This window comes from Notolepis coatsorum (genome assembly GCF_963971535.1).
Source record: "Notolepis coatsorum genome assembly, chromosome: 17".
Taxonomy (NCBI): Eukaryota; Metazoa; Chordata; class Actinopteri; order Aulopiformes; family Paralepididae; genus Notolepis; species Notolepis coatsorum.
This window is the reverse complement of record NC_140181.1, coordinates 57,412,460-57,439,026: the sequence shown is the minus strand read 5'-3', so window position 1 is coordinate 57,439,026 and position 26,567 is coordinate 57,412,460. Positions and strand designations below refer to the sequence as shown.

Here is a 26,567-nt window from a genome sequence, read left to right as displayed (position 1 = left end):
CGCTGTGCAGCCAGAGGTGGGAGCACGGTCTCGTCAACGACTGTGGTGAGATCCTCGACAGGCAGCCATGTTTCCCCCGCCAGTGGTGCCCTGGTTGGAGAGTCAACAGGGTGCCGCGAGGCCGACAGCCTTGGCGGCCGAGGGATCGGCCATTTTGGGTGAATTCGAGTTTGGTAAAACAAGCCGTCGTCATTTTGCTGCGAGCAGCCCGCTCCCCGTTCAATCCTCTCTCTGTTACTCACGGATGCGGGGCTCTGATCGTTCTCCTTTGGCTGCGGGCCGCGAACCTTCATTGAAGCGTATGCGGCCCCATTCTTCACTTCTCATGGGGACAGGGGCTGACACCCAGTTGATGGCTGAGCCTGGGTCTGTCCGTGAGAATGTTCCGTCGCGTGGTTCCTACACCACAGGTTGTGGGTGGGAGGAACCTGGTGTTACAGCTGCCACTAGCTACAGTGGTCAGCTGGGGGACTCGTTGCCTCTTCTGTTGAATGCTCAGCAGGGGTTACCCCGGCTTCGCCTTCGCCAGGCGGGGTATCGCGCTGTTGCCTCCCACTCCCGTCACAGCGGCAGTGGTCTGCAAAGGAGAGGCGAGCGTGATTTGGGTGGTAGCAATATCACTGCAGGGCTTCGGTGTGTAGGAGCCCATGGGGTCCTCATGCCTTGCGTGTCTAGCTGCGGAACAACTCCTCAGCATGCGCTAGAGGGGTGTTCAGGGGGGGGGTGTGTGTCAACAAGTTTGATGACAGCTTCTCCCGTATCAAACCGGCCCTTTCTGTCGGGGTCCCCCCTTGGGTGCGTCGCACAGCGGGAGGGACCGGGCCAACTATCTACTGTTCCTTGCGGCCCAGCGTCAGTTGACGGCGGGTGCGCTGTGGGATTATGTTCACATATGGCGACAGGAATGCCGTCTGAATCGGTGGATGGAGAGAACATTGGAGGGGGGGCTTGTTTTGCAGTTCGCACAACCCCATCCTCCGTTCTCAGGTTTGGTGCCGACCCTATTGTCAGGGTCAGACGCAGTGACAGCCCTGGCCGACGAGATCCAATCTCTGTTGGCGAAGCAGGCCGTCGTTGTGGTCCCGAGAGAGGACGCAATGTCAGGCGTCTACTCCCGTTATTTTCTGGTACCCAAGAAAACAGGGGGGGTCAGACCTATACTGGATCTGTCCGCGTTCAATCGGTTGATTGTAGCGAGACCATTCAGAATGTTGACCGTCAAACTCCTTCTGCTTGCTGTCAGGAGGGGAGACTGGTTCACCTCCATAGACCTGAAGGATGCGTATTTTCACATCCCCATTTTCCCTCCTCACAGGAAATTCCTACGGTTCCTGTTTCAGGGCGTAGCGTACGAGTACCAGAGGATGCCGTTCGGTTATTCTCTGGCTCCCACAACATTCACCAAGTGCGTGGCGACTGCACTGGAGCCCTTACGTCGTCGGGGGTTACGAGTTCTATTCTATCTCGACGACATTCTACTCCTCAGTCGTTCGGAGGAGGTTGCCAGGTCTCATACTCGGCTGGTGGTGGAATTCCTCACCAGCCTGGGTTTTGCTGTGAATTGGAAGAAGAGTACCCCTCTTCCCAGTCAACAGGTGGAGTACTTGGGCTTGACATTGAGGTCGAGGCCCATGATTGCAACCCTCTCGGAGCGGCGTCGGGGGGTTCTCCGTCACACGCTCTGGGGTTTCCGTCTGGGAGGGACGGTTACGGCGCTGCAAGTGATGTGTCTGCTGGGCATTATGTCGTCTGCTCACACGTGGTTCCTCTTGGCCTCCTCTTCATGAGGAGGATACAGAGGTGGTTTCTCTCGTTGAGAATAGATCCGGTGAGGGACAAATGGAAACGGTTGACGGTTCCTTTGTCGATATGGGGAGATCTCGCCCACTGGAAGAGGCTGGGTATCCTCACCATTGGGGTCCCCATAGGCAGCAGGGGCTCACACATCACGGTCTTCACCGACGCCTCTCTCACGGGTTGGGGAGGGACGTGTCGGACCCATGCAGTGGGGGGCAGCTGGACAGGTCATGCTGGCCCGGCTACCCTGCATATCAATGTGTTGGAGTTGAAGGCGGTCCTCCTGGTCCTCAAACGGTTCGACCACCTGGTGCTAGGCGAACACGTTCTGGTCAGGATGGACAGTATGACGGCGGCGGTGTATATCAACAGGCCGGGTGGGACTCGTTCCATCCACCTGCTCCGGGCGGCGGTCGAACTGTTGCTATGGGCATCCCGCAGGCTGCGCAGTCTCAGGGCGCTCCACATTCCTGGTACAGAGAATATGGGGGCGGATATGATGTCTCGGGGCGGTCCTCATCACGACGAGTGGGAACTCCGCCCCGACATAGTCAGACAGATCTGGGATCGGTTCGGGGAGGCCTCGGTAGATCTGTTTGCGTGCCGACGCTCTCACAAGTGCCCCTTGTGGTTCTCGCTCAGTCAAGCAGATCATCCCCCCTTGGGGGTGGATGCCTTCTCGACCTTTCCATGGCCGCCCGGTCTTCTGTACGCCTTTCCTCCTGTACAGCTGTTGAGTCAGCTGTTGGAGCGGATACGGAGGGAGCGCAGGACGGTGATCCTGGTCGTGCCGGACCGGGGCACGGCAGTGTGGTTCCCGGTCTTGATCCAGCTTCTGGTCGCTCCTCCTTGGGTCATTCCGTGGTCGGCGACGGCCATCTCACAGCACGACGGGTCACTGTTCCGTTTTCCGGTGTTGAACCAACGCCTGTTGGTGTGGCTGGTGGGAGGGTGAGTCTGGAGAGGATGGACCCCTCTGTGGTTGATACCATCCGGTGTGCGCATGCTCCCTCCACTGTCGCGGTTTACGCGGGCAGATGGCGTGCATTCCAAGAGTGGTGTAAGGGGGGGGGGGGGGGCTGGGACCCAGTCTCCTGCCCCCTGGATGCTGTCCTGAGTTATCTCCAGTCTCTTCTTGATAGACTGTCGGCCTCGACGGTGAGGGTATATGCGGCGGCTATATCCTCCTATCATGAGGGAATTGAAGGGACTGTTTTGTTCAGCCACCCTCTTGAGAAGCGTTTCCTGCTTGGCGCTCGACGCGTTAAGCCGGTCCAACGCTCCTTGGCTCCGACTTTTGAGCCGCTCGAGCAGGCGCCGTTGGGACAGCTGTCTTTCAAGACCGCGTTCCTACTGGCTGTCACTTCCGCTAAACGCGTGGGTGAGCTCTGTGCTCTCTCGGTACGTCCAGAGTGCCTGTCTTTTCGGGCCGATTGCGGTGCCACTCTGCGACCTAATCCTGCTTTCATGCCTAAAAATATCCGGAGTTCCTTCCGCTCCCGGGATATTGTGGTTCAGGCGTTTCGTCCTCCTCCTCACGCCAGAGTTGGATGCGGGCCTTCACCTGTCATGTCCAGTCCGTGCTTTGGGAATTTACCTCAGCCGTACTCAGGACCTCAGGGTTACCGATCAGCTTTTTGTCTGTTACGGTGGGTCTCGTGCTGGTAAAGCACTGTCGAAACAGCGCCTGTCCCATTGGTTGTGCGAGGGCATTGCCCTCTGCTACACATTGGCTGGGCAGGATCCCCCTGGGGGCGTCAGGGCGCACTCCACTCGTGGGGTGGCTGCCTCTGCCACTCTCCTGGGTGGGGCCTCGGTGGAGGACATCTGTGCTGCAGCTTCATGGTCCTCCCCGGGCCCCTTTGTAAGGTTTTACCTCATGGACATGACCGGGGGTTCTGTCTCCCAGGCGGTTCTGGGGTCTGTGGCCTTTCCTGCTTCCCGTCCTTGGTAGGGTAGCAGGAGTGTGTGGGTATGGGCCACGGTGTGTTGAGTCACACGTGGGTTCCGCCTGTGCGGTGTGTTCAAGGGGTTCTAGTTCCCTCTTGTTCGCATTCAGGTGGAGTTGACTGCGCCCCCCCTTCATTAGGAAGGATGGGGTGACAGGGCTCCCCGCACCCCTTGATGTGGGCTTACGGGTCCTCAGGGGGTACATCTGTCGGGTCTCGCGTCCGCTCTAACCCATATCTCATTAGGCTAGAGCGGGACGCGATAGCCATATACGATATATAACGATAGGTTATGTATATAACCTAGTTATATTAGTATTGGCTGAGCGTCCCGCTCTACGCGGCCCTGAGTTCCCTTTGAGGGATCTTTTACTGGAACGAGATTTGGCGAGGAAGAGTGTTTGGTGACCATAGCCATGCCTCCATAGGGGCGGGGCCCGATCAGGTATGGGTGCATTAAGTTGTTCGTGTTGATGTACAGTAGGTACTAGGAGATAAGGGGTATCTCATTAGGCTAGAGCGGGACGCTCAGCCAATACTAATATAACTAGGTTATATACATAACCTATCGTTTTATATATAGGTTTATTATGTGTGTGATGACTGCAGGTGATGGTGGCTGCTGAGACTCTGAGGAATTTGGAGGGGATATTGTCATGGTCAGTGGCCTTGTTAGGGTGGAGGGCGATCAGTTTTTTTAGTACCTCATCTGTTGTTACCATTTCAAGTTTGAAGTCGTCTTAGGTTTTTGTAGTATGCTAGGATGTGCTCTACCCCAAAATGCCCTGAGTGGGAGGGTAGTTTATTAACCAGTGTTGTGGCTATGTTACTGAAGAATATGTTTAAGTATTTGGCCACATCCAGCTTGTCTGTGTTGAGAGTGTTTTCTGCCATTATGTTTATGTTTGTAAACCTGATTTTTTGTTTTTTGCAAAGTTCACAGGGTTTGTTTTTGTTTTCTTCAGTTTTGTAATTTGTTTGCAGATTTGATCTTGGTGTTTACATCATTTGTTTGTATTTTGAGTTCATCCATGGAGAACACTGTTTGTTTGTTTGTATTTTGAGTTCATCCATGGAGAACACTGTTTGAGCTTTTGGCAAGCTTTGTCTGACTTTTATGAAGTTCAGAGCATTTTTTGTCTCTGGTTTTCATAGCGGTCAGTATTTCAGAGTGCATCCATGGTTCAGCACGATTTTTAACCCTGGTGGTTCTTAGGGGGGCCATGTTATTAAGTATTGTTGTGAATTTGGTTTTAAATCCAAACCATGTTTCTTCAACTAGTGTACCACTGAGCTCATCTGACCAGTCCAGGCTCTCCAGTTCTTGGTTAAAAGCCTCTCTAGAGTAGGTTTTGAGGTCCCTAGATGTGACTGTTTTCGTGACAGCCAGCCTTTTGATTTAGCTTTTTGCGGGTACAGAATATAATGATCACTTAACCCGCATGCTATCACCCCTTTGTTGGAGATCATGGACTTGTCAGAGGTCAGAATGAGATCAATGGTAGTTTGTGTTGAATCACATATACTCTTGTGGGTTGGGTGATTAGCTGGCTGAAACCGTGCAGATCACAAAACCTACTGAAGGCCTTGAAGACGGGTGCTTCTTTACGTAGCATATCCATGTTCCAGTCCCCAATAAAAAGAAATTCTACACCTTCCACCCCAGCTAAACACCCATCATGTGTATCATAAAAGCCACTCTGTTCTGGCGGTCTACACTGCATGCCATGCTGGACGCAAGCCAGAGGGCATAGAGGAAGACAAGGCTCTAGGAAGAGAACGGGGTAAGTTTTAATAAAAAATTTAACACACACATTAAAGTATTTTATGAATAATATGTAAAAAAATATATATCTGATCTAGTTTCATTAATTTAATTCTTTTTTTATCCACTTTTTCTCCTCCTCCTATTTTTTTATTTATTTTGTATCCACTTTTTCTCCTTATTTTTCTATTTTTTCTCCCATCCAAATTTCGTATTTCCAATTCTCCCCTCCCCTGTCTTGAACGTTGCTCGACTATGCCTCCCACTGGTTGGTCGTAGGGAGGATAGAAGCCTTGCATCACGTGCCCCCTCCGGTACACGAGGGGGCAGCCTGTTGCATCTTTTCACCAGACAGCGCGGATTCTCAGTGGCGAGGTGTAACGCATGGGAGGCTCACACTACCCCTGCTACTTCCTGTCTCTGCTGTGCAGGCGTCCCCCAACCGACCTGTAGGAGTCGCTGTCCACAACGTCCAATCCCCACCCATCGACTTCCACCCATCGACTTCCACCCACTACCTCTGCCAATTGAGATAGTATGACGACTGGCCCAAGCCGGAGGCAATGCTGACACCGGGATTCAAGACCGGAGTCTCTTGCATTGGTGACGAGCGCAATCTCCGCTGCGCCACCCAGCCGCACCTTCCTCCTATTTTTCTTGTATTTTCCTCCCATCCCAATTTAGTCGTTATGCCAATTCCCCGCTCCCCTTCCTGGTCGTTGCGCACATTTACCCCCTACTTGCCGGTCGGGGGTCAGGGACTACAGCCCCCTCAGCATCGACGGGGCACCGGTTGAGAGAGTGAACAGTTTTAAGTACCTCGGAGTCCACATTTCCGAGGACTTGACATGGACCACACACATTGACAGTGTTGTGAAGAAGGCACGACAACGCCTCTACTTCTGCTAAACGAAAAAAAATAATCGCTAAACGAACAATAATCACTATGCAACAACCATCAAATGCACACAGCACACACACCCACACGCACACACTCACTCAAACAAACAACACACTGCAGCGCCCACTCTCCACACTTTAGATCACACAAACACACTTACACTTTATATTTATTGATAAAGGATTTGCACTACAACTCGTACACCTACTGTGAATTGTACCTAAACTGCACCTTGTCCATTTATGCCTTGCACTATATAGTATTGTATATTAGTACACTGCACAGTATTGTATATTGTATGGTAACTACGTCTACGAACATTGTACATATGTCTAAACTGAACACTGTGACCTCTTTTTTTACTCTAATTTTTACTATGTTTTTATTTCATACTTATCTTGTCATGCACAGTCTCTGGAGCGCAACAGTAAGAAGCATTTTGTACAAAAGTATTCTGTACTTCTGTATGACAACTATTAAAGAAACTTGAAACTTGAAAACTCAGGCACCTAAGGAAGTTCCAAGTCAGTCAGAAGATCCTTAAGAACTTCTACTCATGTACAATAGAGAGCATCCTGACTGGCAATATCACCTCCTGGTTTGGGAATAGCACAGCACAAGACCGTAGCAGCGCCTCTCAGGGAGGAGTCAGACTTTTGGAGGATACTGTGATCGCAGACGTTAATGTAGCCTGTAGCCTGTAGGCCTTGTGTATGTATGTATGTGACAAATAAACCTCTTGAATCCTGTCATATATTCAATCAGTTTCAGTAACTACAGAACACATAATACTAGACAACTCACTTGTTGAGGTCCGGCCGTCTGGACGGTCTGGGCTTCCACAGCACATTCCATGATAAAAAAAAAGTATCCGTTTAGTTAGATAGATGATAGATCATCATCCAACACTGTCTACAGTATCCTATCCTGTGTTCTGATACGACCGCAGGCGCCGGCACGGTCACCGGGCGTTGTAATACTAATAATAGTCTCCACCGGAGCAGCCTGTGATCCCGCCTCCTGCTGCTCTGTCAGCTTCACTGTCTTCGTGAAACCAAAATTGGTTAGGCTTACTTGTTTTCGTTTAGACATTATGCATTCCTGAGTGACCTTATTTACTGGCTGTCAAAACGATCACTGTGTCAACAAGTCACAGCACAGGTTACAAAGTGGGTCAAGTTTGATTTGTGCCGTGCGTGCGTGCAGGCTGCAGCGCCGCCGCGCTCCGAATGGTAATTGCAAGAATAGCATGCATGTTGCCATATTACGTGTGAATTAGTGCGCAAATCATTAATCATACATCCAAAATAGCATACGTTTATTATTATACACGATGATGATACAGAAAATTACAGAAAAATGAGAAATGCATGGCAAAAGTAGCATTTATTTTCAGTAATTTAGAGACCCCCAGGGGAGCTTTAGAGACCCCCAAGGGAGCTGATGTCTGATCTAGGGGAGCTATAGCGGACTGAGCTCCCCCCGTGGATCGCACCCTGCTCATTGGGTGAGTGTAACGCGTGGGAGGGCACACTACCTCACCCAGATCCCTTCCTCGCTGTGCAGGCGCCCTGACCGACCTGTAGGAGTCGCTGTTTACAACGACCAGATTACCACCCACCGGCTTCCCTGCCGCTGACACTGCCAATTGTGTCAGTATGACGACCGGCCAAGCCGGAGGCACCGCTGACAGCTGGATTCGATACCAGTGTCTCTGCGGTGGTAGACAGACGCTTAGTCCGCTGCACTACCCGGCCGCTTCTTTCATTAATTAATTCATAACTTTTGAACAGTAGATTATATTTCTAATCTGGCAGCTGTTCTATATTGCCAACAACATTGTCTACATTCCACACACTCAAATATTTGTCCTACCAAGTAAGGAAAGTGCTTGAAAATACATTTTTATCTTCAAGTTCAAGTTCAACTACATAGAAGAACAATAACAATAACAATGATGATAATCATACACATATCTTATATAATTGGAAATCCCTAGTTGTTAGTTTCAAAATGGTATCAAATATGAGGTACTTTGACATACCCAGTAACTAATATTCTATCACACACCAATCTAAATTCAAGTTCATGCATTTTCTAACCGGGCCTGGGGGGATTAGGAGGGTTATACAGACAACAGTCATAACACACACTCTGAAACACAGTTATACAAACAACAGTCATAACACACACTCTGAAACACAGTTATACAGACAACAGTCATAACACACATTCTGAAATGGTTATACAGACAACAGTCATAACACACACTCTGAAACAGGTATACAGACAACAGTCATAACACACACTCTGAAACACAGTTATACAGACAACAGCCATAACACACACTCTGAAACACAGTTATACAGACAACAGTCATAACACACGCTCTGAAACACAGTTATACAGACAACAGCCATAACATACACTCTGAAACACAGTTATACAGACAACAGTCATAACACACACTCTGAAACACAGTTATACAGACAACAGCCATAACATACACTCTGAAACAGTTATACAGACAACAGTCATACTGTAACACACACTCTGAAACAGTTATACAGACAACAGTCATAAGACACACTCTGAAACAGTTATACAGACAACAGCCATACTGTAACACACACTCTGAAACAGTTATACAGACAACAGTCATAAGACACACTCTGAAACAGTCATACAGACAACAGCCATACTGTAACACACACTCTGAAACAGTTATACAGAAAACAGTTGTGGTATCCTTGACTGGCATTTCATAACAAATATGTTATTATATGTGTATATAATTAGAAAACCAAAATGCTAAAGTCTGGTGTGCCATAAGGAGGGATACTAGCGTGACAGAAAACCAGGTAAAACTGTTTGAGCCCCTATGAAACCCCCGCAGGGTTGAACTGTATTCAGGAGACAGTCAACAAACCCCCACACAAACAGATGTACTCAACTGTTTAGAACAAAGGAACTAGAAATGTCACACCCAACTGATAGCAGAAACAGAGACAGTCAACCAAGCCCCACTCGAATGACTGAGGACTGTGTGACTCACTTGAATAGAACTGTTTAAATCAATACAATTAGAGATTAGAGACAAAACACACTGTTACATCATCACTGAAAACTGCAAATATCTGTGTATAATGAAAATGGTCATAAACAAGATCATATTAATTAAACTGACTTATTAGATAAAAGGTATTTGAATGTCATTTAGAGTGTCAGTCTGGTAAATACAGATTGGTGCTGGCCTCTATGATGTTTGGTATCAGTCTAGAAGCAATGACTGTACTGGGGTGATATTAGAGATCTATAGATCATTGCATGAACCATGTACATTGGAAAATCAAATAATATAAAGGGAATGTTAAAATGTCTGATTCATCCAGAGGGGAGAAAATGAGCCTCTCCCTCCTTAGCAGCAAAGGAGGGGGCCACAAGCAGACCCCCCTCTGTTTGCTGTAGGAGACCACACGAGGAGGAAGACAGGGGGGCGGACCGCCCCCCAGAAGACAAACCTGATTGGAACCCAAGAAACAGAAGAACCCCTGTTTTTAGAATCAAGAACCAATTGGAACTGTTATGGTTTGAAACCGACCCCAATCGCACAACACAAGACAGGTATTAGAGTAAGCCAAAACAGGGCAATATTTATTAAATAACAAAAAGCGCCACAGTCCCTTTAAGGGAGAACACAAAAAACACAAGAGTCCATGAAATATGAAACTCCGGCACTGTGCCTTTAACAGGCGAACAGGCTAAGGGACCAGGGCTAAGGGACCAGGGCTAAGGGCCAGGGCTAAGGGCCATGGCTAAGTGTCAGGGCCAGGACCAGAGCAAGGGCCAGGGCTAAGTGTCAGGGCCAGGACCAGAGCTAAGGGCCAGGGCTAAGTGTCAGGGCCAGGACCAGGGCTAAGTGTCAGGGCTAAGTGTCAGGGCCAGGACCGCTTACAGGGATGAGGACAGGGTTACGACGGCAGAGGCCGGGCACGGGGACAGGGGCCCGACGGCGGAGGCCGGGCACCGGGACAGGAACCCGACGGCGGAGGCCTGGCACGGGGACAGGGGCCCGACGGCGGAGGCCTGGCACGGGGACAGGGGCCCGACAGCGGAGGCCGGGCACGGAGATCCTCCTCCCGTCCCTACACCGAGTAGGGCTCTGCTGCTCAGGAAGGAATCCTCCTCCTCCTCCTCGGATGCTGCAGACGGGCAGCGCAGAACAAAGGGGGTCCGAGGGGAAACGGGATGGGCACACGCCATCCTCCCGTGGAATACTAGGGAGCGACGGCGAGCCTGGGTCCGAGGGGAAACGGGATGGACACACGCCATCCTCCCGTGGAATAATAGGGAGCGACGGCGAGCCTGGGTCCGAGGGGAAACGGGATGGGCACACGCCATCCTCCCGTGGAATAATAGGGAGCGACGACGAGCCGGGGTCCGAGGGGAACGGGATGAGCACACGCCATCCTCCCGTGGAATAATAGGGAGCGACGGCGAGCCTCACCCCAGGAACGAGGATCACGAAGAGACGCCTTCCTCCCATGGAATCGGGAGCGATGGCGAGCCGGCTTGACGTCTGGAGTGGGAACACTGGAAACCTCCCGTAGAGAATTAGAGAGCGAAGGCGGTGTCCCACTCCAGGCAAACGGCGACAGGTGGTGATGGCTGGCACGTCGTCTCACGCCAGAGACGCGGCAGGTGATGGTAACGTACAGAATACAGAACGAACACAGAGTCCAGAACACAGAACGACCCGACCAGGACTGGAGGGGTGTCTGCAACCTAAGTACTCTCCCGAGCCGATTGCAAACTCCCAACAGGTGCGTGAAGGTAGAGGAACAAGAATGTCCAAGGGTGGGGGCTGGTGAAGAGTATGAGACAGTGAAAAGTTCTCGCAAGGGTGGGGGCTGGTGAAGAGTAGGAGACAGGGAAAAGTTCTCGCAAGGGTGGGGGCTGATGAGGAGAGGAGACAGGGAAAAGGGGTCCAGGGACAGGCGAATCCTCACAGGAACAGAACGCCAAATATATAGAAATAACTGATTGGCTATGGATCAAGTCAACTTGTGACATCATTTTGAGTATATAAAGATGAGAACTAGGGATGTCCGATATTATCGGCCGACCGATATTATCGGCCGATATCGGCAGTAAAATGTGATATCGGAAAATATCGGTATCGGTTTAAAAAAAAACAAAAAACAATAACAATATTTGTTATATATATATCCAGTGAAATTATTAGTTACCTGAAATTATTCCGTTTTTTGGACAGGGCAACCCTGCATATATCGGTATCGGTTGATATCGGTATCAGAAATTAAGAGTTGGACAATATCGGAATATCGGTATCGGTAAAAAAGCCAATATCGAGCACCCCTAATGAGAACTCATTGTATAATTAGGCCAGACAGATACCACCCGCACCACAGGGGGTGCTGGCCTCCACCACTCCAGAGACTATGCGGTTGCCATGACGTAAGTAAACCATAGAGTCACTGTTGGTGATGTTTAGTTTAAAGGTAAGGTCCCTAGTTGGGACCAGGTTTAACTATGTGATGGCAAAGGTGTAGTCTATTTCATTGAAGTAACATGACTGCTATTATATGTACAGAACTTGTTTGATGTGTAATTCTCAACAATCCCTTTTGTACAAGCATGTTTTACTATGAAATGATCCCTGTATGTAACTGCTGCATTTCACCTTTGGGCCTCTGCAATAAATATATGAGTTTGAATTAGAGCTCTGTTGTCTGGCTGCACAAGTTTATTCTCTACTGGCTATTTTTGGGAGTCAGATGAGGACCATGTTTCTATCACTCTCCTTCTCTCCCTCTTGTTGGCAACCTCAATGCACTGTAATTAATCTAATGTATTGACTTAATATACGACACAGTCATAAGACACACTCTGAAACAGTTATACAGACAACAGCCATACTGTAACACACACTCTGAAACACAGTTATACAGACAACAGTCATACTGTAACACACTCTGAAACACAGTTATACAGACAACAGTCATAACACACACTCTGAAACACAGTTATACAGACAGCAGTCATAACACACACTTTGAAACACAGTTATAGCACCCAGAACACACCCTGAAACACTGTACTGTACAGATTACCCCTGAATTTTCTGCAATATAAATCTTCTAATAAAAAAACTTGCCGTGGTCTCGTCCATTGTCATTGGTCTCAACATGTTTCTGCAGTGATCTCGCCAAGGTATTGGATTTACAATATTGATGTCTATACACACAAAGTTAATGTGTGCAAAACAGTTTAGAGCCTTGGGATAAGTGTGAGACTATGTGCAAAGTTTATCTGCATGGTTTTTAGATGAAGTGCCCCTGCATTATGGTGTTTTGGCATTAACACTTTGGGTGCCAATCACGTGTTAACATGTTTCTGGGCCCCAACCGCTGAGTGCCAAAAATGTGTTAACACGTTTCTGGGTTGTCTTTCATTTTTTTTCATATTTTTATTCATTATCCAGCCAGGGAGGCTGGTGTTACCATAGGGAATGGGTCTGAGGTCGCCAAAGTGCAATACCGTCTGCATCCAGCTAGACGGCGGTATCGAGCACCCTTTGAAACCTTGTATATTGGCCTGTGCGTCGATCTAATGTCTCCAGGTAGTTTTTTTTTCCCGTGCAGGGGATCGGTTATAATGGTTGGATTGAGATGAATCAAATGCTCCCGATGCATGATGTGTGGTGGATTATGTTGGCGACACGATGGACATCAATACTTGGAATCGTGATCAGATAATTGGAATATTTTTTTGGGGTACATCCTAGTCAAGGTAAGGGCTATATGATATCAATCTTGCGTTGATCCAAGCATGTCTTCACCTTGATCCGAACGTGTGTGTGTAACGTTAGTCCACAACGTATGCCGTTGTTGACGATCGAAGCATCAAACCCCCCCCCCCCCCCCCCACCCCCTTTCATGCATTTATGATGAAACATGATACCTATGATATACAGATGAAGCCTTTAGTTTTCATGGACACTTTGCCACGAGGGGCGCATGGTGATGTCACGTCATTGGAATTCATTAGGAACCCAGGCTGCTGTTCTGTTTTATGCCGCCAGGAGGCGTAAAGCCGACCGGCGGCGGTCTATTGACTTCCTCATTCATCACTGTGCCTTTGTGTCGATAACAGACGAGCCACTGTCAACGTTGGGATGGCGCGAGACTGAGAGAGACTTTATTGTGAATTTAAAATACGCTGGTAAAGTGGGGAGGGAGATTGTTCATTCAAGTAAGCTATAATACAGTTGTAAAGGCCATATGAGTGTTTTGTTTATTAATATTATTATTATTGTGCTTAGGATAGTATCTTATTTATGTTTGAACACTAGAGGGCTCTCCGCCTCCATTATAGCCACTCTTCTATAAATAGCCTAGCTAATTAACGTAATCCCATGCACCTGTGATGAGGATACATTTTTCTACCTGTCTCACCGTTTGGAACTCTGAATGGAGCAATTGACAACTGTTCCGATTTAACCCTTCATTCACCATCATTCACCCTTGGACAACAATAAACTCTGTAAACAGCAGCAACTTGGGACATTCCATATTTACACCACAAACTTTGGGACTGAGTAAGATAATTAATTGCGGGTGCATCGTGGACGTTTGTCGATTCATTGGGGAGCGACAAGCGGACACTACAACAGTATTATATGGCCACCAGACATATTCTCTCCGTGAAATTGCATTTATCCGTCGCGCAAAAAGCTGTTTTCTTTTACTTTGAAAAATTGTCACTTCCGCCTCAGTATTGAGCTACAGTACAGTTGATTGAAAATACTGTACGTTGGTAAGCTAGCGAACATTGCATTCCTGTTATGTACTAGAGGCCTGGGCCCTCATTCATCAACGTGTTCTACGCACAGATCTGTGCTTACCCTGTGCGTACGATCATTTCTAAGCAAAGAGTGGGATTCATCAATTTCGATTTGAACTTGACTCCGTGCTTACATCTACGCACAGGTCAGACCACACTTACCTGACGCCCAGTGGTAGAATATATTATTACAACAAGGAAATGAGCTTCTGTGCATAATAACACTGGCATGTTCTGTACGAACCGTAGTTCATTATAGTTCATTGTAAAATAGCAACAGTAGTGTAATTATGGTCAAAACCCTATAAATAGCATTTGTAATAATAGATCTTTCTCTCAGAATGAATGCAGCATGGTTTATATAGCGTTATCGCAATATACGGGGTGTAGGCTACTGACTGACTGCGCTCCGCGTAGCTTGATTGATTGATTGATTGAAAAGTTTATTAACAGATTGCAGAATGGGTACAGTACAGTACAGCTCAGTACATACAATTGTTAATTGGGGATGCAGACCAACTTTCGTCTTGTTTACATCAGGGTCCCCCATTTTCAATTCATCATAAATCATAAAGCTCAACTCGTTATTATTTTGCGCACAGACCGCCGAAACACGGGAACGTTTTGATTATATTTAAAAGGCTTTACGTTAAACGAAACAAGTGGAATTTCGAAGCTGTAAGCAGAATAAGTCATATGAATATAGTGTTCTTCCCCCTTTTTACTGTATAAGAAAGAATAGAAAACGCATTGCAATGACACCATGCAGATAGTGGACAGACTATGTATATGATGGGATTCAAGTTCGCGTTTTTGTTGCTCATAGGCATGCTGTCAGAGTATGATATCTTAATCAAACATTCTAGAACATTTGTCGTCACAGATCATGTCCTAATAGAACATAGGCTATGGCATGGATCGTGATATTGTGTGGACTGTAATTATTACTGTACCGGTACCACCCATTGTGACAACAGCCTTGTGAGTCCCGCACACAAACATGATGGAATTCAAGTTCATGTATTGAAAGGCATGCCTACATCATACATGCAGTGAGATTCATTGTTCTTGTATATGCTCTCTATTATTGTTTATATAGGCTACCCAATACTGACATCAAAATAGATTGTAGTATGCCTCTAGAATTCATATGCAGCAGGTAGAAAATTGACGGGAGATCCATCGCGATTTGGAATAGAATTGAGGAGAACTTTAATCCCTGGGTATCAATCAAACAACACGGGAAAAGGCAGTCATATTCCAGCGCGGTCTTTATTAGCCGACAACAAAATAGATGCCTCTAAAAATCATATAGCCAATCGAACACAACTAATAAAGGCATTCATATTACAGCACGGTTATAATGACACACAACCAACGCCAAACAGTGGTCAACGAACGGTCTTTATTAGTATTCTGAGCTGTCCAGGCAGAATTGCAGCAATGGTCTTAGGGAGCCGTTGATATCTGACATCACCGTTTACAAGTCCGCCTTTTATTATTTATCCCATAATACGCGATAGTGTCTTCTTGGTTCGACAGCAGTGAACAATCTTCGTGGAGTTTCTCAGGGTTCCGCTCGGGTCAGTCCATTATTTCACATCCCATGGGGGGTGTTTCCTCATTTTCATGACCATATATGGATAATCATGCACGAGCATTGACGGTAGAACAAAGTGGTATTCATCAACACGGAGGGGCATAGAGCCTGCGTACGCACCTGTGATGAATCCCGACTTCCCTGTGCGTACACTAGTTCTACATTCCGTGCTTACGTGTGGAAATAGAAATGTTCTACGCACACTATTGATGAATGAGGGCCCAGGTCACTCCTGTGTCACCAGGGCAGGCAGGTGAGGGCTGCCAATTAGCCAATTAGTGCTGATTGGTTACCTGCTGGGGAGCTTCAAAGGCAGACCCAGAAACACACATGCCTGTGCCTAGTGAAAGAGCTGTCAGGTTCTTACAGTCCTTGTCCGTTGGGTTACCAGTACATTAGCTTATAGTTATATTAGTAGTTCCTTGGTTTAGTAGCATTTTTGAGTTAGAGCACAGGGTTTTGGTGTTGATTACACATAGGTTGCGTACCCATGAGCCAGGGTCGTAACAATTCCTTATTCATTTCGGTAACGTTATGTTTTCAAAGAATTAAGGACATGTCAACAACAGGGTGGATCTGGAATGCAACTGGATTATGCATTGAAACTACGATGGAGGACTACGATGTGTTGGCTTTGTTATTACACAGACGACGAACGAGGTAACGTAACGTTTACTCCAGGGACAACGATGGAAATAATGAATGAATGAATGAACGAATTTTATTTAACAGATTGCACGGAATGTTTGTGTCATTATACTTCTTTCAGTATGGCTGCCTGTAACCATTGATGACCACTTTCAAAAGAAAATGACTAATTTCTGTGCAGTGATAGAGTAGCCTAGGTAAAACACTAAAAAAGCATGACATTACAATTATACTGTGACTTGTTTACAAGATCCAGTAATAAGACACAAAATTATTATTATTTTGTTGATATAATTTGTCATATATCATTTGTCATATAGCAACTATTATGAATTGAAAATGGGGGACCCTGATGTAAACAAGACGAAAGTCTTTCTCTGGTCTGCATCCCCTTAACAATTGTGTGTATTGAGCTGTACTGTACTGTACCCATTCTACAATCTGTTAATAAAGTTTTCAATCAATCAAATTATCTTTATTCATTGCCTATAACATTTTTTTTACAGACAGTCATGCTGGAAGAAAGAGAACTACACAAACATTCAGTGCAATTTAGAAATATAGAGTATATAATATACGTTTAATTAAAATATGTCCACTATAAACATTTACACATTGAATAATCAATTAATAAACAAACAGTTCAATGATACTATGTACTTTATCTTTACAGGAGCATGTGGACCATTCCACGTCCCTGTAGTTGGTGGCAACATATCAGTGACAACTGGAACAACAGAGACTGGCAACTCAACTTCAGGATGAAAAGTGTGTCCTTCCTGCACCTGTGTGACATCCTGTGACCCAGTTTGACACGCCAGAATACCAGCTACCGACGCCCTGTCCCTGTTGAGCTACGGGTGGCAATATGTCTGTGGCAGTTGGCAACCAATCTGGAGTACAGATCCATCTCTCACCTGTTAGACGGGACCCACATTGGCATCCTGGCACCAGCTGATGACCCTGCAGATTACTACAACAGGAAAGGATTCTACTCGGTCCTGATGCAGGGTGTAGTGGACCACGAAATGAAATTCTGGGACATCAATGTTGGCTGGCCAGGTAAAGTCCATGATGCCAGAGTTTTGGCCAACTCATCTCTATATCATCGAGGCCAGAATGGCACGTTGTTTCAGGGCTGGACTGAGAGACTTGAAGGTGTGGATGTGCCCCTGGTCATTCTCGGCGATGCCGCATACCCACTTCTGCCTTGGCTGCTGAAGCCATTTCAAGAGGGCAGAGGTGTAACACCAGCTGAAACTCAGTTCAACCATCGACTCAGTCAGGCACGAATGACTGTTGAGAGGGCCTTTGGACGTCTAAAGGGTAGATGGAGATGTCTCCTCAAAAGATGTGATGCACACATTTTCCCGGTCAGCCACATCATCACAGCATGTTGTGTTCTACACAACTTTTGTGAAATTCACAATGAACAATGGGTAGATGAGGATCCTGAAGATGATGGACAGGCTGGCAAGCCAGAGAACCCCTATCAGGCCAACCATGGTCGCCACATCAGAGATGCACTGTGTGCCCATTTCGCACAATTAGTAGCATTTGTTCTTGTTGTTGCAAAATATTCATACCATACCATACTGTCAGTTGAACTGATCTAAAGTTCCATGACAAATATTCATGAGGGAAACTGAAGCCATTCATTCTCATGTATGTTCTGCTATTTACACTGTTGTGGGTTGTTTTGGTACTATGTACCACTTCCGGTTTGGATTATTGTGAGTAAAATAAGATGTGGACATATGTTGTGCATCAAAGGGTTAAGGCTGTTTATTTTTCTGTTTGATATCTCAATGTTTTGTAATAAAAAAAATTATTCTGATTGGACAAGAGATAACAATTATTTGCATCTTTGTTGTAACAAATGTATGAACAGTCAGCAATAGATGTCAAATGATTTACAGTAATATCAAAAGCCGTTGTAAATGCTGGTATCGAGAAACAGTGCAACAATTTTATAAATTGTAATTAGTCAAATATACATTTGCTGTAGGTTTGTATTAACCATTAATCCAAATAGTGCCAACAACATGTTGCCCACTTTGCGTGGCGTTCATAGAGTGTTGATACGGACATGCCGCTACATGAGCAGAGAGACCTGCTGCAGACAGAGTGGAGCTAATTAATACAAAATGGTAACTGAGTGTTTTGACTGACAATACGCATTAAGCATCAGGTATATTGCTGTGCATTGTTATGAGATGTAATAAAATTGGTAGTGTAAGGTATTTCATCCAAATTGTGAAATAATCCTCACTTGTAAATTGTCAAATAATCCAGTCTGGCCTTCACCCAATTTAACTCGTATATCTGACTATATTCAATATCCAAATTGTCATGGTCAATCATATCCAATAATGAAAGGTAGAACTGACATCTTTCAATGGTTTTATTCAAAGTGAATCAGCATAAGTTTATACAATCAGCACAGGTATACAATATGTTGAAATGTCATAATTTCAACGGGCAGACATTCTAGGTTCTGCCAGGATCAGAAAGTAACAAGTGACTTATATCTCGACCATTAGCCAATGGAAATGCATCTTCAGAAATAGGATCAGAGAAACAAGACTGACACAAAACCAAATAGGGAACAGGTATTGGTCAGCTAGGTAAGATTGGATTACAACTGAGCTCAACATGATTAGAACACAGACTCTCTGGTGCCTGTTGTATAGGTCCACAGGAATGACATTTTACATAGTGTCATACATAGTCATATATTCAATTCACATAGAATCAGTTTTAACACAGTAGATAAGTACATTGTAGGCACTGTTTAAGTAATTTACAATAGTAAATTATAATACAATTTCCTGTATTAAGCTAGGCTTGCAGGGTTTGGTTATAGCTCGTATCAATGTGTGTAGCCTGAGAAATAAGTGCTATGAAATTGAATGTATGGTCAAACCTAACTGGATTAATATCCTTGCCATCTCTGAAACGCACCTTGATGATTCCTTCTCTGATTCTGCTGTAACTATAGAAGGTTATAATATTTTTTAGAAAAGATAGAAACAGGTTTTGCATTTGGCATTTCATCTACATGTATTGATCATATTTATACAAACGTGCCAGGCCAATGCTCAAAGGCAGTCTCTGTTCCTGTAGAGACTGTGCCATCTGATTAGCACTACACTCAGTAGTACTAATTTGTATATTTACAGTTGAATCACCTGTACATTGTATATTACTGTTGCACTTTACTGCTACATTTGCACTCTGGTTGGATGCCAAACCTCTTTTCATTGTACTGTACTTGTGCTGTATAATGACAATACATTTTAATCTAATCTAATCTAATCTGATCTAATCTAGAGGAAGGTGCTGCAGCACATGGATCATCTTTAGACAAGGTTTAATAAGGTGCAAGGTTCAAAGTAATCAATTATTAGTATCAATTTATTTGTCTAAAGATGATCCATGATCCTTTTTGATGACTGCTATGGTCCAAGTGTGAGTAGCACGGTCCTCATCTGAACAGGTTTAGAGTGTGAACTCTCTCAAATGGCAGCGATGTCAGTCGATCCAAAAGGCATAATTTTTATATAGTGGGGACAGAATTATTAACATTTGTTAACAATTCTCGTGAAAGTTGATGGATCCAAAACCATGTCTCGCACAAGGTTTACAGAAGCATGCGCATCCAAACGATAAATACTAGGTGCTGGACAATTAGCATTTCAATGGTGTGTGTTTGTGTGTGTGTGGGGGTTGCGCCGCATTCCAATGTTCCCGGCAGCGTGTCAAAGTGTCCTTGAACAAGACGCTTAACCCCCAATTGCTCCTGATGAGCAGGTTGGCACCTCTGCCGTCTGTGAGTGAATGTGAGGTATAAGTTGTAAAGCACTTTGGATAAAAGCTCTATATAAATGCTGTACTCTGTCGTCTACTCTAAGCCATCCTAGGTTGTCAAAGTGGGCAGGGGTGAGGTGGGTTCTAGGGGTAAGGTCAAGTAGAAGTCTGACCAGTTTGTTTTGTGATGTTTGTAATCTTGTTTTTAGCGCCTTTGAAGTGCTTAGTCGTAGTACCCTTGAATGAGTGCTCCTGCCAGAGTCTTCAGCCATGTCCTCCAACACAAAACCTAAAGAAGTTTGACATCCAACCAGAGTGCAAATGTAACAGTAAAGTGCAATAGTGATATACAATGAACAGGTGATTAAACTCTGTGTAAAATATATAAATTAGTACTACTGAGTAATAGTGCTAATCACTACTCAGATGTGATTTTTCCCTTCCTTTTTGTTGTATTTAATTGCAGTGTTGTATAAAAAGCAGGTAACACAGTGGGTGAGCCTCCTTCCTGCCCTTGCAGTGTGTTAAACAGTTCTGTCTGCCCCTGAGCGCTTCCTAACCACCTTATCCCTGTTCACCTGGTCCACAGCCAGCGTCTCCAGCTCTGCTTGGGGAGGGACCAGGGGAGGGGTGCCGTGTGGGATCCTGTGCGCCACGCCCACGTGTACCCGATACTGGCGGTCCCTTGCGGGGCTGTGGTGGGGGCTGGAAAGGGTGCTCAGGAGAGAGACGGAGGAGCACTCGGAAGCTATAGGGGGGATAAGCGCAGGCCGCTCTTGCAGGACCTGAGGCTCGAGTGTCTCTCTGCCCGCCTGCAGGAAGGGGGTGGGGTCAGGCATGGCATCCACCACCTCCCGGAGAACCAGGCGCCTCCCATCTGAACCCAGCCGGTAGACCTCCGTGAGCTCCGGGTGGAAAGATTGGGACAGGCTCTTCTTCATGCGGTGGCGGGGGGTCTCGGGCTGCCTGTCCTTGGCGGGGGGAGGGGTGGGCTTGTAGAAGCAGACCGGGCTGACTTCTTTTCCCGCTCCTTGATGCTGCTCTCCAGGACCGAGATCATGGCGTTCTTCTGCTCCAGGTCCCGCAGCAGCTCCGTGTTCTCCTCCTCCTTCTCCTTCAGCTGAGCCTCCAGCTCCTCGCACCTCCTCTGCAGCTCTTGGCAGCGGGCCTCGCTGCTGTCTGCACACACACAGTATCACACTGTTAGTACCATGCATTATGATAAAGCCAGATATGGACACATGGAACGTAAACACTATTATTAGTACAATACATATGATAGGAGCTGGAGCACATAAGTACACACACACACACAATCACACATGCACAAGTACACAAACATAAACACAATGAATGGGAAAGACATCGATACAGATGCATGCACACACGTGCACACACACACACACACACACACATCCCCTGACCATCAGACCATCAGTCCATTAGTACATTAAAACCAGACACTGTCCGCAGACTCTTTACATCTTTACTACCTTAGGCTCCATCACCTTGGAACAGATAATACTTGTGCAGGCTCTATCACAACATTATAGAAAGATGTGTTTGTTATTAATCAAGCAGGCTTGGATCCCATACATGTAGGTTTAACAATAGAGATGTTTACAGGCTCAAGACAGTTTTCTGCTCTGTTGTGAGTCCTGTTTGTTTAAACGGAGGAAGATTTTAACCTTGTCTGGCCAACAGTACCACTTTCTGGCCTGTGATTGTCTCTCTCTGGCCTGTGGTTTTGATTGTGACTGGCTGGCTGTATTCCTACCTGTTTGCAGTCAGTTCAATGTACAGTTTCCTCCCCCTCAAATGTATATATTCTCTTTTAGAAACTGTCTATATATATAGACAGAGTTGTCTGTATATCCTGTATGTCATAAATGTCTGGATGTAACAGTAGTGTATATCTGTATGTTGTGTATTTTATAAATGTCTGGGGACCCTGATGTAAACAAGACGAAAGTCTTTCTCTGGTCTGCATCCCCTTAACAATTGTATGTATTGAGCTGTACTGTACTGTACCCATTCTGCAATCTGTTAATAAACTTTTCAATCAATCAATCAATGAATTTAAAATGGGGGACCCTGAGGTAAACAAGACAAAAGTCTTTCTCTGGTCTGTATTGTACCCATTCTGCAATCTGTTAAAGTTTTCAATCAATCAATATATTGTTTAGTAACGTTAGCTAGCTAGCTAGTGATTGATCGATTGAAAACTTTATTAACTAGGCAGCTGTATGCTAACATTTGCCTATGTGTGATTGTCAACTGACAAAACCTACCGTGCTGTTTTTAGTTGGAACAAAGTCCTTTCGGTTGGTATTCTTAATCCACTTCTGGCGAATATCTTGGTCGTCTGCACGGCCAGGGAATCGATGCAAATGGTATGGTCTCAGACACGGGCAGTGGTCGGTCAAGTTGAACACAAGTGAGGCACAGAGCCACGAATTTCATAATAAAAGCGGCGACTTAAAAAAATTATAAAAAACACGCTTGCGCCCAAAGGACATTTTATAAAACGAGGCATGATACAATACTATACATACAATACAATACTATGTATTTTAGCCAAAACATGTGGTCAGAACACAGTGGATTTAGTCCATTCGCTCTCATTCTCTCTCTGCCTCTCTCTCTCTCTCACTTTGTCGAGGGCGGAGCTCTTCCTGAATGAACAGAAAGCATGCACCTCGGCACGTTGTCACACCAGCTGTATTCGAGCGCCCCCGCTGGTCATTGTTGCCCAAACGGTCCCCAAACAGTGGTTCCAGGACTAATCCTGGCTTCATCTGTAGATTTGATTTGAGAATAATAGCGGGTCCAGGCAAGAAACGGCAATGGTTATAGTATAATACACGCATAAGGCTATATTCCTCAGCATTTCGGGAATTACCCCAGACCGATCTAAAAACATACTTATATTCACCACGGTATAGGCTAACGGGTGAATGTATGCATGGAAAAATTCTCTCTTTTTTGCATCTTGACCGAAAGAAAGTCACTGTCAAATGACCATAGTATTGTATCCATAGCTAGAATATAGAATATAGTTATAGCTCTACAAACAAGGTGACGGACTACTATCTTTTTTAAAGCGTGGCAGTGAATAGATGGGGACCGAAAAGGGGCCGTGGCACCCAATGTGTTAAGCATGAACAGAACAGGAACAATTTCTGCAAACTTAAAGGATAGTAGCAACATTATGGGACATTGCCGTTTTCCCCAGAGTTAGACAAGTCCAATTTCCTCTCTGTACATTCAGTAGAAAGCTATCCGGCTGCAAGCTAGCCTAGCTTAGCACAAATTAATGGAAGTGGATACGGACCACTGGCCTAGCTTAAAACTCCGGGAGAGGTATTTTTGGCTAACAGCCAGGCTAGCTGGTCTGTATCCGCTACCATTAATTTGTGCTAAACTATTCTAGCTTGCAGCCAGATAGCTTTCTATACCCACATCAAGTCCAGACAATTAATGTGGCAACATGTGGGTGTTTATGCAAATAATGCTTCAGATCAGGACAGAGAGAAAAGAAAACTGTCAAAAACTTGAGAATTGTTTTCATGCATTTCTTTTGTCCAAATTAAAGTCCCTTTACAGGTTCCGACTATGGAGGTATGTGAATGCTGTGTGGGGATCTTTGTACTGTATCATCTCTAGACAAAATCTGTACAACCTATAGGGTTTAGTTAGTTTCGTACATTTTGGGGGGAAAACTGTGATAACAGAAACAGTGATGAACTTCACAATTGACCATAGGCACCAGCTATGAAAACTGGACAATCTCAGAAGATTACTGATTACTATTACTTACATACATAAATGTAAGATTTAAGGCTGCTGCTATAGCACCACATTCAGGACTGTTCATAAAAGGTGATATTTGGCTGCAGTTAAAAATATATATATAATGTGAGAATGCCTGTATTATGGGCTCAAAGTAGAACTGATATTTGAGACAAGAGAACATTGGGACATCAAAGCATTTATTTGGGAGACAGAATGGTTAATGTGTAACAACGGCATTAGAAAAAACACAACAAGAAGCATCACATTTCAATTAGTACATAGGGAATTCAACACAAGGGGGATGGGAGGGGGGGCAGTCGATATCTGACGACATGCTACAAAATGCATTGCTATAAATACATGTGAGAGGATTAGTAGTCAATGTCAATGTTTGCAGTTTGAAGCCAAAGCTCTGTTGGTCTCATGCTGTTTCATGTAGGCTGCAGTGACTAGAAGAAGAAATACTAATAAGAGCCAAAGTGTTCTATGAGGTTATCAACCTTCACTGTAGCAGTTCCCAATCTGTTTACAGCAGGCAAACCCCACATTGAAGTCTGAGAAACTCACACAACCACAGCCTGTAAAGCAACGTCTCATTCCATCGTTGGACCATGCAATCAAACTGGTCAGTGACAAACTACTAAGGCAGCTTGGCTTCTCCTGTGTCAAGAAGCCTTGAGCGGCATGTCAAAGATGATGTCAGATGTTAGATCATTACTGTAATTTGAGTTTGATTATGAATCCTCTAGGACCCCCTTTACTGTGATGTGAACCACACATTTTTCTTTAAAATACATGTTCACACATGAAAAGGTAAGCTATGGCTATAAAACAAGACTGTATTTCTTCTTCTTTTTTTCGTATTTAATTTTTTTTTTTTACTAATAAAGCAAAGATTACCTATAGAAACCAGACTTAAATTATTCACACAGAGGATACATTGTATCGTCTCCTATTGACACTATGTGATTATAAGCTAGTCGGTAAACATTTCCTTTAATCTTTGCCTGAGGTTTCTTGGTCTGTGTTTCCTCGTCCACCGCCCAAGCGGCGGCTCAGCTCTGTCGTCAACACGGAGCAGCACGATTTCTGCAAAGGAACAGAAATTAGATGAGACCTTGTCATGAAATTAATATACCGTAGAACCTTGTTTAAAGGAACATGCCAACATTATGGGAAATGTGCTTACCGTCTTCTCCAGAGTCAGATAAGAAGATAGATACCAATTTCCTCTCTATACGTTCAGTAGAAAGCTATCCCGCTGCAAGCTAGCCTAGTTTAGCACAATGAATAGAAGCGGATGCATAGCGGCTAGCCTGGATTAAAACTCTGGGAGTGTTGCTAGTTGGCTAACACTTACACTTGCCGCTGTGCATTAGATTCTGGAGAAGACAGTAAGTGTGTGAACTCGCCTTGCTGTTGCATTGAAAAAAAGTTTTGCAATGCACACAGTTCTACACATTCACACCTAGGAGTTGCCCAGTACAACCACAGTCTGACACTGTAGCATTTGGGGATTAACACAATGTCTGCCACGCAGTTTGACCATCTTATAGCGCTCACTGCCAGCGCTGTAAGCCTATGGAGTCGCTCACCTTCTTTGCAGGGCTATAACTTTTTAAATATTATAGCTATATCGACGTTACTATGGCCCATTCAACATCGGGTATCTATCGTTGTGGATGTGGGAACGTTATATTTTTCCATTCATACATTGCCGTGTTAATACCGTCGTGAATATAAGTACGTTTTTAGACTGGTCTGCAGTAATTCCTAGAACGCGAGTTATAGGCCCCGACGCATATTATACATAACCGATTGGCGTTTCGTCCCTATACACGCTACATAAAAATATTCAAATGCATATGATCGGTATACATTATGCTCCATCATGCGTGAAGGAAAGGGGGGGGGGGGGGGGGTCGTTTATGATTCCTTGATTGTCAGTAACGGCTTTCTTTAGTACGACATCATACGTTGATCAGATTGATTGCAATGAAATAAATGGACAATCGAGCTGGAATTAACGGTAGATTCCTCTTACCTGTGGCCGATGAGTCTGGAGAAAAAATATTCCAATTATTTGATTTCCATCTGCTAGATCCGTTTTCCGTTTGTACGATGCAATAAATTCCGAAAGCATATTGATTCTTGCATCTCGAAAGCAATCCAATGCACTAGAGTGTTTGTCTGGATCCACATAACAAGAGAGCTCTGCCCGGAACATTTTCACCGATGCACAGAACGCACCATCCGGTTTAGAGTGGGTGCAACATCGCCCGAAATCCACTGAGCCGTTGCAATATCAGACAGAGTCCAGAGTCTCCCAGCGCCTTGCTGGATGAATTATGAATGGCAATAGCGAATAAAGGAAATAACGATCATAAAAACGAGTAAACTCGTTCTTGGCGCAGAAGCCGTTAAGTGCCTTGCTCA

At 45.4% G+C, this 26,567-nt stretch overlaps 1 protein-coding gene and 1 pseudogene across 2 annotated transcripts in view; both read right to left on the bottom strand.

Annotated features, from left to right (window-relative positions):
- Positions 1 to 20,860: 20,860 nt before the first annotated feature.
- LOC311244053 (coiled-coil domain-containing protein 92-like) lies at positions 20,861 to 23,134 on the bottom strand (annotated as a pseudogene). The gene is made up of 2 exons: positions 23,053 to 23,134; positions 20,861 to 21,515 (listed from the first exon to the last, which is right to left on the bottom strand). The product of its transcript is annotated as a coiled-coil domain-containing protein 92-like (transcript).
- Positions 23,135 to 24,756: 1,622 nt separating this feature from the next.
- Positions 24,757 to 26,567, bottom strand: part of LOC311243737 (putative glutamate receptor) — a 41,232-nt gene continuing 39,421 nt past the window's right edge. Inside the window, exon 8 of the mRNA XM_084333076.1 lies at positions 24,757 to 25,220. Within this exon, the coding sequence (XP_084189202.1) occupies positions 25,128 to 25,220 (93 nt within the window). The 3' untranslated portion in view covers positions 24,757 to 25,127. The remainder of the gene's footprint in view (positions 25,221 to 26,567) is intronic.